At 34.8% G+C, this 12,320-nt stretch overlaps 1 protein-coding gene across 3 annotated transcripts in view; it reads right to left on the bottom strand.

Moving 5' to 3' along the window:
• The window catches only part of LOC126725558 (uncharacterized), a 36,121-nt gene extending 25,014 nt beyond the window's left edge, over positions 1 to 11,107 (bottom strand). The window contains exons 1-6 of one of the 3 annotated variants that reach the window (XM_050430349.1): positions 10,957 to 11,107; positions 10,456 to 10,470; positions 10,177 to 10,277; positions 5,474 to 5,564; positions 4,039 to 4,074; positions 3,743 to 3,867 (exon numbers count right to left, since the gene is read on the bottom strand). In XM_050430349.1, the coding sequence (XP_050286306.1) occupies positions 3,743 to 3,867; positions 4,039 to 4,074; positions 5,474 to 5,564; positions 10,177 to 10,277; positions 10,456 to 10,470; positions 10,957 to 10,969 (381 nt within the window). In that variant the 5' untranslated portion in view covers positions 10,970 to 11,107. The remainder of the gene's footprint in view (positions 1 to 3,742; positions 3,868 to 4,038; positions 4,075 to 5,473; positions 5,565 to 10,176; positions 10,278 to 10,455; positions 10,471 to 10,956) is intronic. The other 2 variants (XM_050430352.1, XM_050430350.1) reach the window with 2 other exon arrangements.
• Between the last annotated feature and the right edge of the window lie 1,213 nt (positions 11,108 to 12,320).

The following is a 12,320-nucleotide window of genomic DNA, read 5'->3' as shown; positions in this document are numbered from 1 at the left end:
ATTTATGTGGATGGAAGTTAAGAGTAAGAACGCTGGATATATTATCCACTAAACAAGCTAATGTAAGATAGACAACAGGTTGTTTATCAATCAAACAAGTTAATATAAGATAAAATGCTTTAAGAAATTAAGAATTGTGCTAGCATGAAATTCTTGATAAATAGTTTAGGCCAAAGTTTATCCCCAACCCCATTGGCAAGCATTTGTTCATTTCCTCTTTAGAATCTCATGAATTCGGTCCTGTCAATTTTCTACCTCGTCGGACTCAGTTGAATACAGTGTAGTCAAAGGCGACCTTAAGGTGCTAATGCCTTGTATTGCCTTAATGCAAAAGGTGCCAAAAGGTGCTAGCCCAAGTGAAGTGAGGCACTGAATTCTTAATACAGTAATTTTATATATACATATAACCTAAATCATATATATCTAATGCATTGAAATACTATAACCTAGTAATTTTAAGATTTTCACTGTGGATCCTTTTATCTTTCACCATATGAAGCCATTCTATGTATAGGGAAAGATGAAAAACAAATAATAATAAAAAAAAATGATAGAATTCTATAAATTAATGTAAGAATAAACAAAACATGATTTAGGCTCTATTAATTAATTTAAGATTAGTTTAGGCAAAGTTTAGGAATTATTGATTAATTAATTTAATTATAGGCTTTACAACAAGCTATTTAAAAAAAATTTCCCCCAAAAATTGAGCAAGGTGTTGCTTTAAAAGAAGAAACTCATGCTCACCATTCACCGCAAGTCCCAAAAAAAAAAAAAAAAAAAAACCCAATGGGAATGCACTACAAGGACAACAAAGACTGCAAAGGAGCAAGGTGGGCACAAGGCTAATCACGAAAAAGTTAGGACCAAGAAAAAATTCATGTTATTGTTATAGGTCAAATTAAGAAGGATTCAACTTGAAAAGATTTTCAACCATTGACTTTATCATTCCAAATAAATTTAATGATATGGCAGAAAAGGAAGATTATTTAGCCTTAATGCTTCCAAAGGGGTAATCGAAGAGTTGTGCATGATTCTAATTTGAATTTCTTTTACTTCAAAAAGTCAAAACATCGGAAAACTAGAGGCCTAGTTTTTTCCAAATGGGAGCAAATGATGTAGCCATTAAAAATTATTTATTGCTACATTGTAATTTTTTTTCAAATGTTTGATAATTTCATTGTTTGAAGTCTAATTGAAGCAAGAATCATGTGGTTTTAAGGGTCAAATTATAAGCATTACAAAGATACAGCAGGTTTTAAATATGGATTTTGTTTTACAAGTTTAGTTTTCTAGGAGATTCAAAGTGTCATAGGTAAGTCTTATGAACAGGTTGCAAGCTTATGAACAGATTCAAAGTTTAGTTGCAAGCTTATGAACAAGTTCCGTTCCACTTCAATTAAGAGTTTTTTACCAGTCAAAGTAGGAATTGTAGTCCTCCTACGTAAAGTTAATATATAGAATAAATATAAGGGTGCCGTACTCAAATTAAGGAGAGTTGATTAATGAAGTAATGAGTGCTTTGGGTATTGAGGCATGTTGACATTAATGTTTTCTTTTGTTTCTTGTTTTATTTGCTTATACAAGGCGAGGAGATTCTACTTGAGATAGACCTCTATTTTCTTCTTCTTTAGTAGACTGTTTTTGTTCAAAACACTGTTCACAAAACCCTTATCAAACCCTAAAAGCCCCCACATACTTTCCCTTACAAATGGCATCAAGATTAAAATTTTACCTACTCCAATTCATTCTACAAACCTTAAACCTTAATTTTTTCTAAAATTGGCTAGCAACCATGCTTCATGCGGAAATTGCTAATTTGATCTTCCCTTCACCCTCCCCTTGGGGCGAAATTACCTATATAAAAAAGAAAAATCCCTATTTCTTCTATAATATTAAAACCTAAATCCACAAGTGGGGATGGAATTTGCATGATTTTTTATATACAAGTAATGAAATCTATTGATACCAGAAAAATATTCACCCATGTATACAAGTGGGGATGTCACAATCAATCACACAATGTACAAAGATCAATCAAGTCACAAACTGAACATAAGAATAACAAGCCAACAAAGTTTGAAAGAAGAACTTTAATTCAGGCAAATTTTGTTTCATATCCTCAAAACTTCGGGCATTCTACTCTCTCCAAATACATTGCATCAAACAGTAAGAAACAGCTTTTCAAACAATTCCATGTCCAAAGTTCAAAAGAAGAACAACTTTAATTCCAGAAAATTTTGTTCCATATCCTCAAAACTTTGGGCATTCTACTCCCTCCAAATACACCGCATCAAACAATGAGAAATAGCTTTTCAAACAATTCCATGTCTATGACAACCAAGCTGCCCTTGCCAAGAAGTGAATAAATCTACAACTATCTTTGACATGACCCAATACACACCAAACAAACCAAACTCCACAGACCACAACTCCGTAGCAATAGGACAATGAAGTAATAAATGATCAACTATTTGCCCATTACATTTGCACTTATAACACTAATCCAAAACCTAGATTCTCCTCCTATGAGGGTTGTCAATAGTCAATATTCTCCAATGTTGCTATCCAAGGAAAGAAAGCTACTCTAAAAGGGATTCTTGACCTCCAATGCTAAAACACCCAAAGCATTTGTCCACTCTAGCAATGTATGGAGGAAAAGCCGCTTCAAATCATGAGTTGATCTCTCAGTTCCTTCAAAAGTACAAGCATAAAAACAATAATACTTGCTCACCATAAAACACGATAATACCTCCAATCACTCTTCCATGGGAAAGACATAACATTAGGAGAGCACAAAACACCATAATACCCACTCACCACAAAATTTTTCCTCTTTCAGGTTTCAACACATTTTATCATGCCCAACTCCATTTAATGAATACACCTACTCTAGAAAGGATTTCGACCTCCAAACACTCTTCCATGGGAAAGACATAACATTTGAAGAGGAAAAAACTCGATGATACCCACTCACCACAAAATCTTTCCTTTTATTAGGTTTCCAACAAATCTTATCATGCCCAACTTCATTTTTCCTTTTGGAATAGAATACACCATCGCAAAGATTGACTACTCCAATTCCTAATCCTTGACAGGTCTTATGAAATGAAAATTCCAATGAAAAACAACATTAGAAAAACTCACAGGATCTCCCACTGCAGCCTCCTTATCACGGCTAATCACAAACAGTTCGGGAAAAATTACTTCAAATTATTAACCCCACAACAAGAATCCTCCAAAAACTTGACTCTGAATTCATCACCAATTTCATACTAAACATACTATGAAAATACAGTCCACCCACCCCTTATAAATATCCAAAGACGGTTCAGAAACAATTTAATAGCCATAATATACCATTGTCATTATTTACAATTAATAATAAAGCAGATAAGACAAATGAATGATTAATGCGATAATTAATTTGGGGTCCAACATAGACTCTGCTGTCAACTTGATTCTTGAGTCATAGGATTGAAAATGAAAAAAAAAAATTGATCATAAAACTCAAAAAACAGGATATAAATTTTGTAAAAGATTCAAATTAAGAATTTTGATCATGAAACTTAATAAACAGGATATATATTTTGTAATAGGATTCAAATTAAGAATTAGTTTAAACCATACAATTCAAACAATAACCGTAAATTCCTTTATAACTCATTCTGAGTATAAAAGCCAAGAAATTATATCACAAAAATAGAATATTTAGAAGTTTCTAAAGTAAACACAATTTTACCTCTTTGTATTGTTCATAGGCAATCCTGCACATCTTAGGGTCTTGTTCATTTCTATGCTTTATGTATGCTGTAACACTAGCAAAACCATGAGCAGTTGCTTCCCTCTGAAGAGATTCCCGAGTCTCTGAAATAAAAAGCAAGAACCAGCACACCGTATCCACATATTTAACAAAAGAATTTTATAAATGAAAATAAAAATGAATAAATGGAAATCAAACTCCAAGATAGAAGGTTTGACAACCTCAATTGGAGAAAAAAGTAAACACCAGCATCAAATCAACAAGGTCAGACTTACCCTTACGTATTTCAGTCATGCTTCGAATACTTGGATCTGCAGAAATAGTGCATGAGAAAAGATAAGTTGAAGTGTAAATAACTAAAATATGACGTCTACAAAAATCAATTGGTAACATATTAGCATGTTGTGCATCAAATAAAAATCAGCAAATAACTTTTTTGATAAGTAAATATCACTGAGACCTTTCTCCTTACTTTTCTAAATAACTGCTGAACACTATACAACCCCAACTCAAGCCTTCTTCTCTTACTTGCCAAAAGAGATATTAGGCCTAGTAGAGCAAAGTTTTGCAGTTGTTGAAAGGGAAGAATGAAGACATGAAGCTCTTTTATGAAAAGGGATTAAAAAATATGAGAATCTTGGTGATCTTCGTGCGGAATGTCTCTCTGATGCGTGGATTGGAAAGGTTCAATATCTCTCTGTTAAAATTTTATCCTATGACATAGATGAGCTCCCCTAACCAACTACCATCACCATCCCAGCCCTTTTTCCACCCCATGACCCTCATCCACTACCTATTTTCATTCCTCACCCACCAACTTTCTTTTGGCCAAATCCATATCTACAACACCCTGCCCTTAATCCTTTCCCTTTTGTGCCCCCACCCCCACCCGACCCAAATACCCCAAACAACTACCCAACCTCATCATACCTCTAATTAACAGAACCCAGAATCACCACAACCCATCAAACCTCAACCTCAGCCCAATAAACCAGAACCATCACAACCCTCCGAACCCAATAAACCAGAAACAGTAGTAGCAAAGGGGGACTCTATTTCTTTTCGCATTGACTCAAAATCTTTCTCATTGGCTTTTGATGAAAAGACCAAATTATGGTCTCTTATTCTATGCTTATGTTGGATGAGTTGGGTTATTCCAAGATCAGTGCAAGATGGCACTACAGTCCAAATCAATTCTTGAATAAAGAAATCTCCTTCCCTAATGTAATTTTTGTAGGCCACCTGTAAGATATTTCTGAGGGTTCCCTATTATTTTCCCTAAACACGTTAGCTTAGCCATTGTAAGTTGAAAAAAAAAGTACTAGACCAGCTTATCCAACCAAAACAAAACCAAAACCCAATATCAAAAGTAAACCTTTATCCACTATTTATATCTAATCTGGATAATTTACACTACCAGGAAAGATATAGAATATTAAAAAAAAAAAGCTAAGAACCTAGCCTCTCCTAAGAACAATCTCCCCTGTAACATTGTAAAATCATGTAAATAGATATTTTTGTTTATATGAAATACAATATGAGATTTTCTTGAATAAAATAGAAAAGCCAATCCCATATTAAGAGCACTCATCGATTATCATTTTGGTCTTTTATATTTTGAGGCAAAAGCGACATTTAAGAGAAAACAAAAAAGGTTCTAGATATGCTAACAATCAACAAGAATCAAAACAAGGTAACAAATTTACACACCCCTCTTAAAATCACGGCATTCTTCCTTCTTTCTTAGGTACATATCACAGTCATAGGTACGGGTGACATCACTGTGGGCTTTACTCATGCACTGCATAACAGACCAAAGAAAAATTATGGAAAAAATTATACATAGGAGTAGAACCAAAGAAAAAGGAAGCAGAAAGAATATGAAATTAAAAATAACTAAACAGAAAAGAAAAATTATATAGAAAATAACATAAATCACAAAACAAATCAGCACACTTATCTTTTAAGTCCACTTACACAAGTTTTCACCCATTTTAATCATTTTGGTCCTATCATTTGGCTTGTTTTCAGATTATATGATAATAAAAAAGAATTTACCATTTTGTATCGAATTTTAAAGACAGTTAAGAAGGCAAACATAAAAGCTCACCAAACATTTCTTTTTTGTTTGCCTAAATAATGTGGCAGTGGGAAAGATTGATTAAGACTGAGAAATATCCACTAACCTCATGCTCTTTTCCTTAGCTAGTTTCCCACACATCTTATCCTCCCCTCACATGAATGCCATAAATAATATCCATATAATTCGACTTAGACTCCAATTGCCAATCTTGTACAGCTCTTATGAAATTTAAATCCCAATGAAGAGCACCATTGGCGAACTGCATAAGATCTGCCACACTAGCATCCTTTTCCCAGCTGATCCGGAATAACGCTGGAAGACACATCTGAAGAGGCATATCCCCACACCATACGTCTTGCCAAAACTTCACTCTAAACCCATCCCCAACCTCATACTAAATTTGGCACAAAAAATTGGGCCAACCCGCAGTCTAATATTCTTCCACAAGCTTACTTCATCAGAACTAGGCACCACTCTCCTCCATAAACGCTTCCCTCATAGTCCCAAATCTCCACAGCCATTTTCCTAACAAAGCTTCATTAAAACATCTGAGACTCCTAATTGCCAAGACCCCAGACTCAAAGGAGCACAAATCTTGACCGAATTAACCAAATAAAATTTAGGTTCCTCCCCCATCCCACTCCATAAGAATTTTATTTGATGTTATTCAATTCGCTTATCCACGTTAAAAGGGATCAGAAATAAAGAGAGGAAACAGGTTGGTAAATTAGAGAGAGTACTTTTCATTAAGGTAACTCTACCTCCCTCAGATAAGCATAATTGTTTCCACCTCGCCAATCTCCTTTCCATCTTCTAAAGAATTGGATTCCAAATTGAAATTTTCAATTATGCAAACAAAGAAAGACCTAAATATTTCATTGGTAGCGACCCCTATCTACAACCCAAGACATCCAACAACTCCTATATATTAGGAAGCACTCCCACATGAACCAATTCAAACTTGGGCAAATTTATTATCAAACCCGAAAAAGTCTTAAACTAGATAAGCACCATACGTATTAACAAGACTTGACTAAGACCCGTATCGCATAAAATCAAAGTATCATCAACAAAGAGAAGATGAGAAACCATCAAAATATTACCCTCCACATCACCCACATAAAAGCCTAACAATAGGTCATCACTCACAGCCTTGTCCAACGTTCTACTAACAACATCCGCAACAATAGCAAACAAGGGAGACAAAGGATCTCATTGTGGCCCCCTTGAGCTATCAAAAAATCCACAAGGAATACCATTAATTAAGACAGAGAATCAGACTATAACTACACAAAAGAAAATCCACCAACATCTTTCTGAGAAGCCACAATGCTCAAGCAAATAATGAGGAAACCCCATTCACATGATCATATGCTTTCACCACATCCAACTTACACAACACCCCTGGAATACCAAACTTCAACCTATTGCCTAGGCATTCATAGGTAATAAGCACAAAATCTAAGGGTATGTTTGGTAACTGTTTTTTTTCCTTATTTTCTGTTTCCAAAAACAATTTTCTATTTTTGAGACTAAAAAATTTGTTTGGCAACCCAAAATAGGCAAAAAACAAAAACTATTTTCAAAACTCAATCTGTGAAGGAAACTGCAAACATGCAAAAGGCTGTTTTCAGTTTTTAATTTTCAAAAGTCAATGAAAACACGCATTTAATTTAATAAATCTGTCTCATTTAATGAGTTAACATTAAAGTTCAAATCCTAGTAACAACATGTTTTAATATTTTCTATTTTTTTCTTCAAAAAACTATCTTTTTAATTTCAACTAACCAAACATGTTTTTGATTTCAAAAATACAAGAAAATTGTTTTTTCTTTATATTCTCAAAAACAAGTTTTTGAAAATAGAAAATAAAAACTATTACCAAACATAACCTAAAGTTTTCCTACCTATCACAAATGCATTATGAGATGCTGAAACAACATCACTAGGCACCACTTTCAACCTTGAAGTCAGAACTTTTGCAATAATTTTATAGACCCCCCAACCAAACTAATAGGGCAAAATCCTTTACCTTTACTATATCAGATTTTTTTTGGAATGAAAGAAATAAAAGCTTCATTTAAACTTTTCTCAAATTGACCTAGATCATAAAAGTATTAAAACACTGCCAAGAAATCAGACTTCAGAATCTGCCAACAAGTTTCAATATGCTTTGTTCCTTTTCTAGTTTCTTCTCAACTGATAATGGATGGCTTTCCTCCTTAATATCTAGAGCATTGAACTCACTCCACAGCTGCTTCTGCTTCGCTGCCACATTACTAAACACCATTTCATCCCCACTTTATTCAAATCCATCTTCAATGCTTTCCACTTCAGCTAGTCAATAGCTTAGAGTCCCTTAAAATTGGTAGGGTCCCTCCAAGATTTTATCTTTCCACTAAACTCTCCGCCTTAAACCACATTCTCAAATTGAAATGGTCTACACCCCTTCTAAAGATTTCCAACGGAAAATGATCGGATAAGACTCTAGGCAACCTTCTTTGAGAAACAATTGGAAAGTGCTCTTCTCACTCTGGAGAAAAAAAGAAACCAGTCTACTTTGAACCCTGAATTCAAACAAGTGATGCATGGCCTGGGATAAGCTTTCCATCCCTAACTGCTTTGATGGAAACCATACTACATTAAAATCTCCCCCCACACACACCACGATAAATTCCACCAACTGAAAAGGCCCAACAGTTCCTCCCAAAACAACCTTCCCTCCGTCTAAATTGGGTCCTTAGACACCAGTAAAAACCCACTCAAATTGGTCAAGAATATTTCTAAATTGACAAGAAACCAAATATTGCCCCACTGCCTCCTCTACTTTCTCTAACACCCTTTATCACAAATGATCAAAATCCCACTTGAAGAACCCACAGAACCCCAATACACCAATCCACATGGTGACAACCCCATAAATTTCTAATCAACCCTCTGGTTTCATGTCTAGCAAACAAATGATGTCAGCCTGCCATGAGCGAATAATATTTTGCTAATCTGGAGCCTCTTATCCTTGTCATTTAATCCTTGCACATTCCAAGATACTATCTTAAGATTCGTTGATGAACTACCATAGCCCTATCCCTACCAACACTATGGGTCCTTGTTGACAATGAGTCATGATTTATGGAATTGAATAAGTTTCTTAGCTCTCTTAAAACCCTAACCCTTTCTTAGGCAAGTTGTTAGGAGCAATCCATTCTCTCTTGGGTTTATAATTTTATAAAGACTCTTAGAGCAGTATGGGCGTAGGTTCATTTAACATTGCAAATTCTATTGGGATGACCCGATTTGAACGGGACCAAGACATTTGACTTATGCCGATTTAAACAGAAACCCCAAATCCCTTCTTACTATTAAACATATCCCTATGTTTAGGAAACTGTTGTGAATCCCAAAATTTATTCCTGGTGTCATTAATGCCTGGAATATTTTCAGTATAAATGCTCCCTCCGTTGACCACCTTGTGAATGACACCATCAACATGATTGCTTTCTTCTGCGGGATATATGGGCAAATCGACTACCTCCAAAAAACTTTCAGCCCCTGTCACTTTCTTCCTTTTATCATCTTTTTTCACTGGATCTTTGCCATCACGGAAGCCCCCTTGAACCCGCCGCCACATAAGAACGGGGCCCTGGGCTGCTATATCCCTCGAATGGTTAAGCACTTTTACCCCATTGATTTAGATATAGGGATATGATCACTGGACTCACTATTTGCTTTTACAAAGTATTGTGCATCAATTACCCTCCTCAACTCAGTCCAAAACCCTGCCACCAACTCTTCCTATGACCTCCTAGGACAATGACAGTCCTCCTATTGTTGTATTTCATTTCTGTCACAGCTTATCATCCAAAAGTACTCGAATTCCATTGGAATGTGAATGCAATACCACCTTCTCTAACAGTGCTAAAACTGTTTCAGGTTCGTCTCCAACACTACCTCCTCAATGCTTCTTAATAGCCACTCTGTAGTATTCTTACCCACGAACACCAATCTCATGAATCCCTTTCTTCTCTCATAAATACAGAGAACAATCCTCGAACTGCCTTCTTCTAGAACGAGTTGAAAGGTTTTGATTCAATAAAAAAAAGCCCACACCCCACCCATAGTTATATAGGCACCACAGGGGAAAAAGATTAAGAAAATCTCTGGCTAATTCGAGGTAGCCCTAGGCCCTAGCCTCTCTTTAAAAGCTCTCCAAACAATATTAGAGATAAAACTGAAATTTTTTTGCACTAGAAAATTAAACCTTTAAATTTAAGCCAACTATATAACCTATAAGTATAACCTTCACAAATGACACAACTATGAACAAACGTACCTCGTCATAGAGATCAAGTCTAATCTGACATTCATGTACGGATGAGACTACTGGTTTCCTCTTCGCAGCCGTTGAAACAATTACAGCTGCAGCCGCAGTAACTACAAATTAAGATGGAGAAGACACGACACAGGTAAAGGTCACAACGTATAAGAGAAAGGCCACAAACATAAAATAAATAAAAATGAAAGGTAAAATGCTATGTGTAGAAGTTGAAGAAAACTGATCAAGGCATTAAGCTGTAGTCTTTGTTTGATTAAGGAAATGCTTCACACTTACACTTGGAAGATTTTCCTGCCAAAAAGCAGCAAAATTGAGTACAAATAATAATTAACTTACACTACGCATAACTCAAAGCAAACAAAAACAAAAAAACAAAAATTTGCTAACACTCACACGCAATAAACAGAAACAGAAAGACATTAATGTGAAATTCACAGAAATTAACTAGTGATAGGAACAGCTAAATCAAATTACTATGAAAAGATAACTAAAAAATAAACTAAGCTTGTCGGGTCTGTAAAGCTTGTTTTTTTTTTTTTTTTTTTTTCAAATACAGATAATCTTAATCTTATTACCAACATCCAAACAAAAACAGCCTCCACATAGTCATTTAATTTGCACTTGAATCGAATATTCATAATTGAAGAAATTTTCAAATCGACCAAACGTTTATATATTTCGAAAAAATTATTGCTTTTCAAATACAAACACAGATAAGCGAATATATAAATCGTCAGACAGACACAGAGAGAGCCGGAAAAGTAAAGAATTACAGACCTTTTGAACGCATTATGAATTGTGATCAACAAGGGAGGAACATGGACAGACAGACAACGAGCTACGCAGAACGCAATAACAGTCTGAGGCGGGTTCTAACTTCTCGGTTTTCTCTAACCTTTTTCTTTTCGTCTCAAATATATAGTACTTAATACTCACGCGCACGGCCCGCGGTTTGAGACTCTTCTATTTTTTTATAGGTAAAGATTAATAATTTACATTTATTATAATTTAAGATTTTTAATTTTTTCAATTACAAAAAAAAATATATAGGATGAGTTTTGTAGATTTGAGAAGTTTTAAAACTAATAAAAGAGTGATCCTATTTTGTAGAGAGTTAAAGAGTAGAAGTATGAATTTAAATTAAATTAAAAGTATGAGTTTATTAGAAGCAGGAAGACATTAACTTTTTGATTCAAAAGGGTAAATTCCATTTTATACAAATTATAAAAAAAGTCCCCTTGTTAACCGGGGTTGCAGCTAGGACTAGGAGTTTGTAGCCAATTTTAATTTTTAAGGGATTGGTCACTGGACTTGTGGATCGGCTTTAGATTGGATTGTCAATTTTTTTTAACTGTTGGTCAGGTTAAGTGCACAGAAGCAGATTCACGAATGTGTCTAATCAAACCCAATTAGCTTATATTTAATATATATTTTAAAAATATATTATATAATTTTATTATTTATTATTTTGTGATGATGTCGTAAATATCACCAGTGAGCTACACGATCCTTGTACGCTTGTAACGATACCTACAAAGAAAAGAGAGAAGACCTAACAAAGAGCATCGGTGTGGTGCAGGCCAAACACCCTCCGACAAGTTAAAACTATTCTCACAACTTTAGGGTGCTAGAGAAGGGTAAATTATGCGTATCTTGATTTGTGAGGGTATTAGGGTTTTTATAATAGTAGAAGGTTGGTCCCTCTTCCTTGGTGTAGAAGTCTTTTCCTTATAGGAATCCTCTTGAATTGCCCCAAACGTGATGAACAAGACACTTTCCTTGTAGAGAAGATCTTTATTTACGTGTGTATCTTTCGGAATCCTCCTCACGCTAGGATTCCATTTACCTAGGGATTCTATAGTGATTAGATGTGTGTCGCAAGTAATTTCCATCTGGGGTTATAATTGTATGGGCCTTTGTACAAGTTTTGGGCTTGCCTTCTATCGGCCCACATACATGGATCCGTCAAGCCCATTTAAAGGAGGCCCGTCAGACCATATTTTTACCCTTATCATTTTTTTTATTAACAATAATCAAATCCAATCAGCTTATATTTAATATATATTTAAAAATATATTATATAATTTTATTATTTATCCTTTTGTTTATTAACGAGATAGAACTATATAATATCCTATTAT

The sequence above is a fragment of the Quercus robur genome, chromosome 5 (genome assembly GCF_932294415.1).
Source record: "Quercus robur chromosome 5, dhQueRobu3.1, whole genome shotgun sequence".
In the NCBI taxonomy this organism is placed as follows: Eukaryota; Viridiplantae; Streptophyta; class Magnoliopsida; order Fagales; family Fagaceae; genus Quercus; species Quercus robur.
This window is presented reverse-complemented; position numbering and strand designations above follow the sequence as displayed.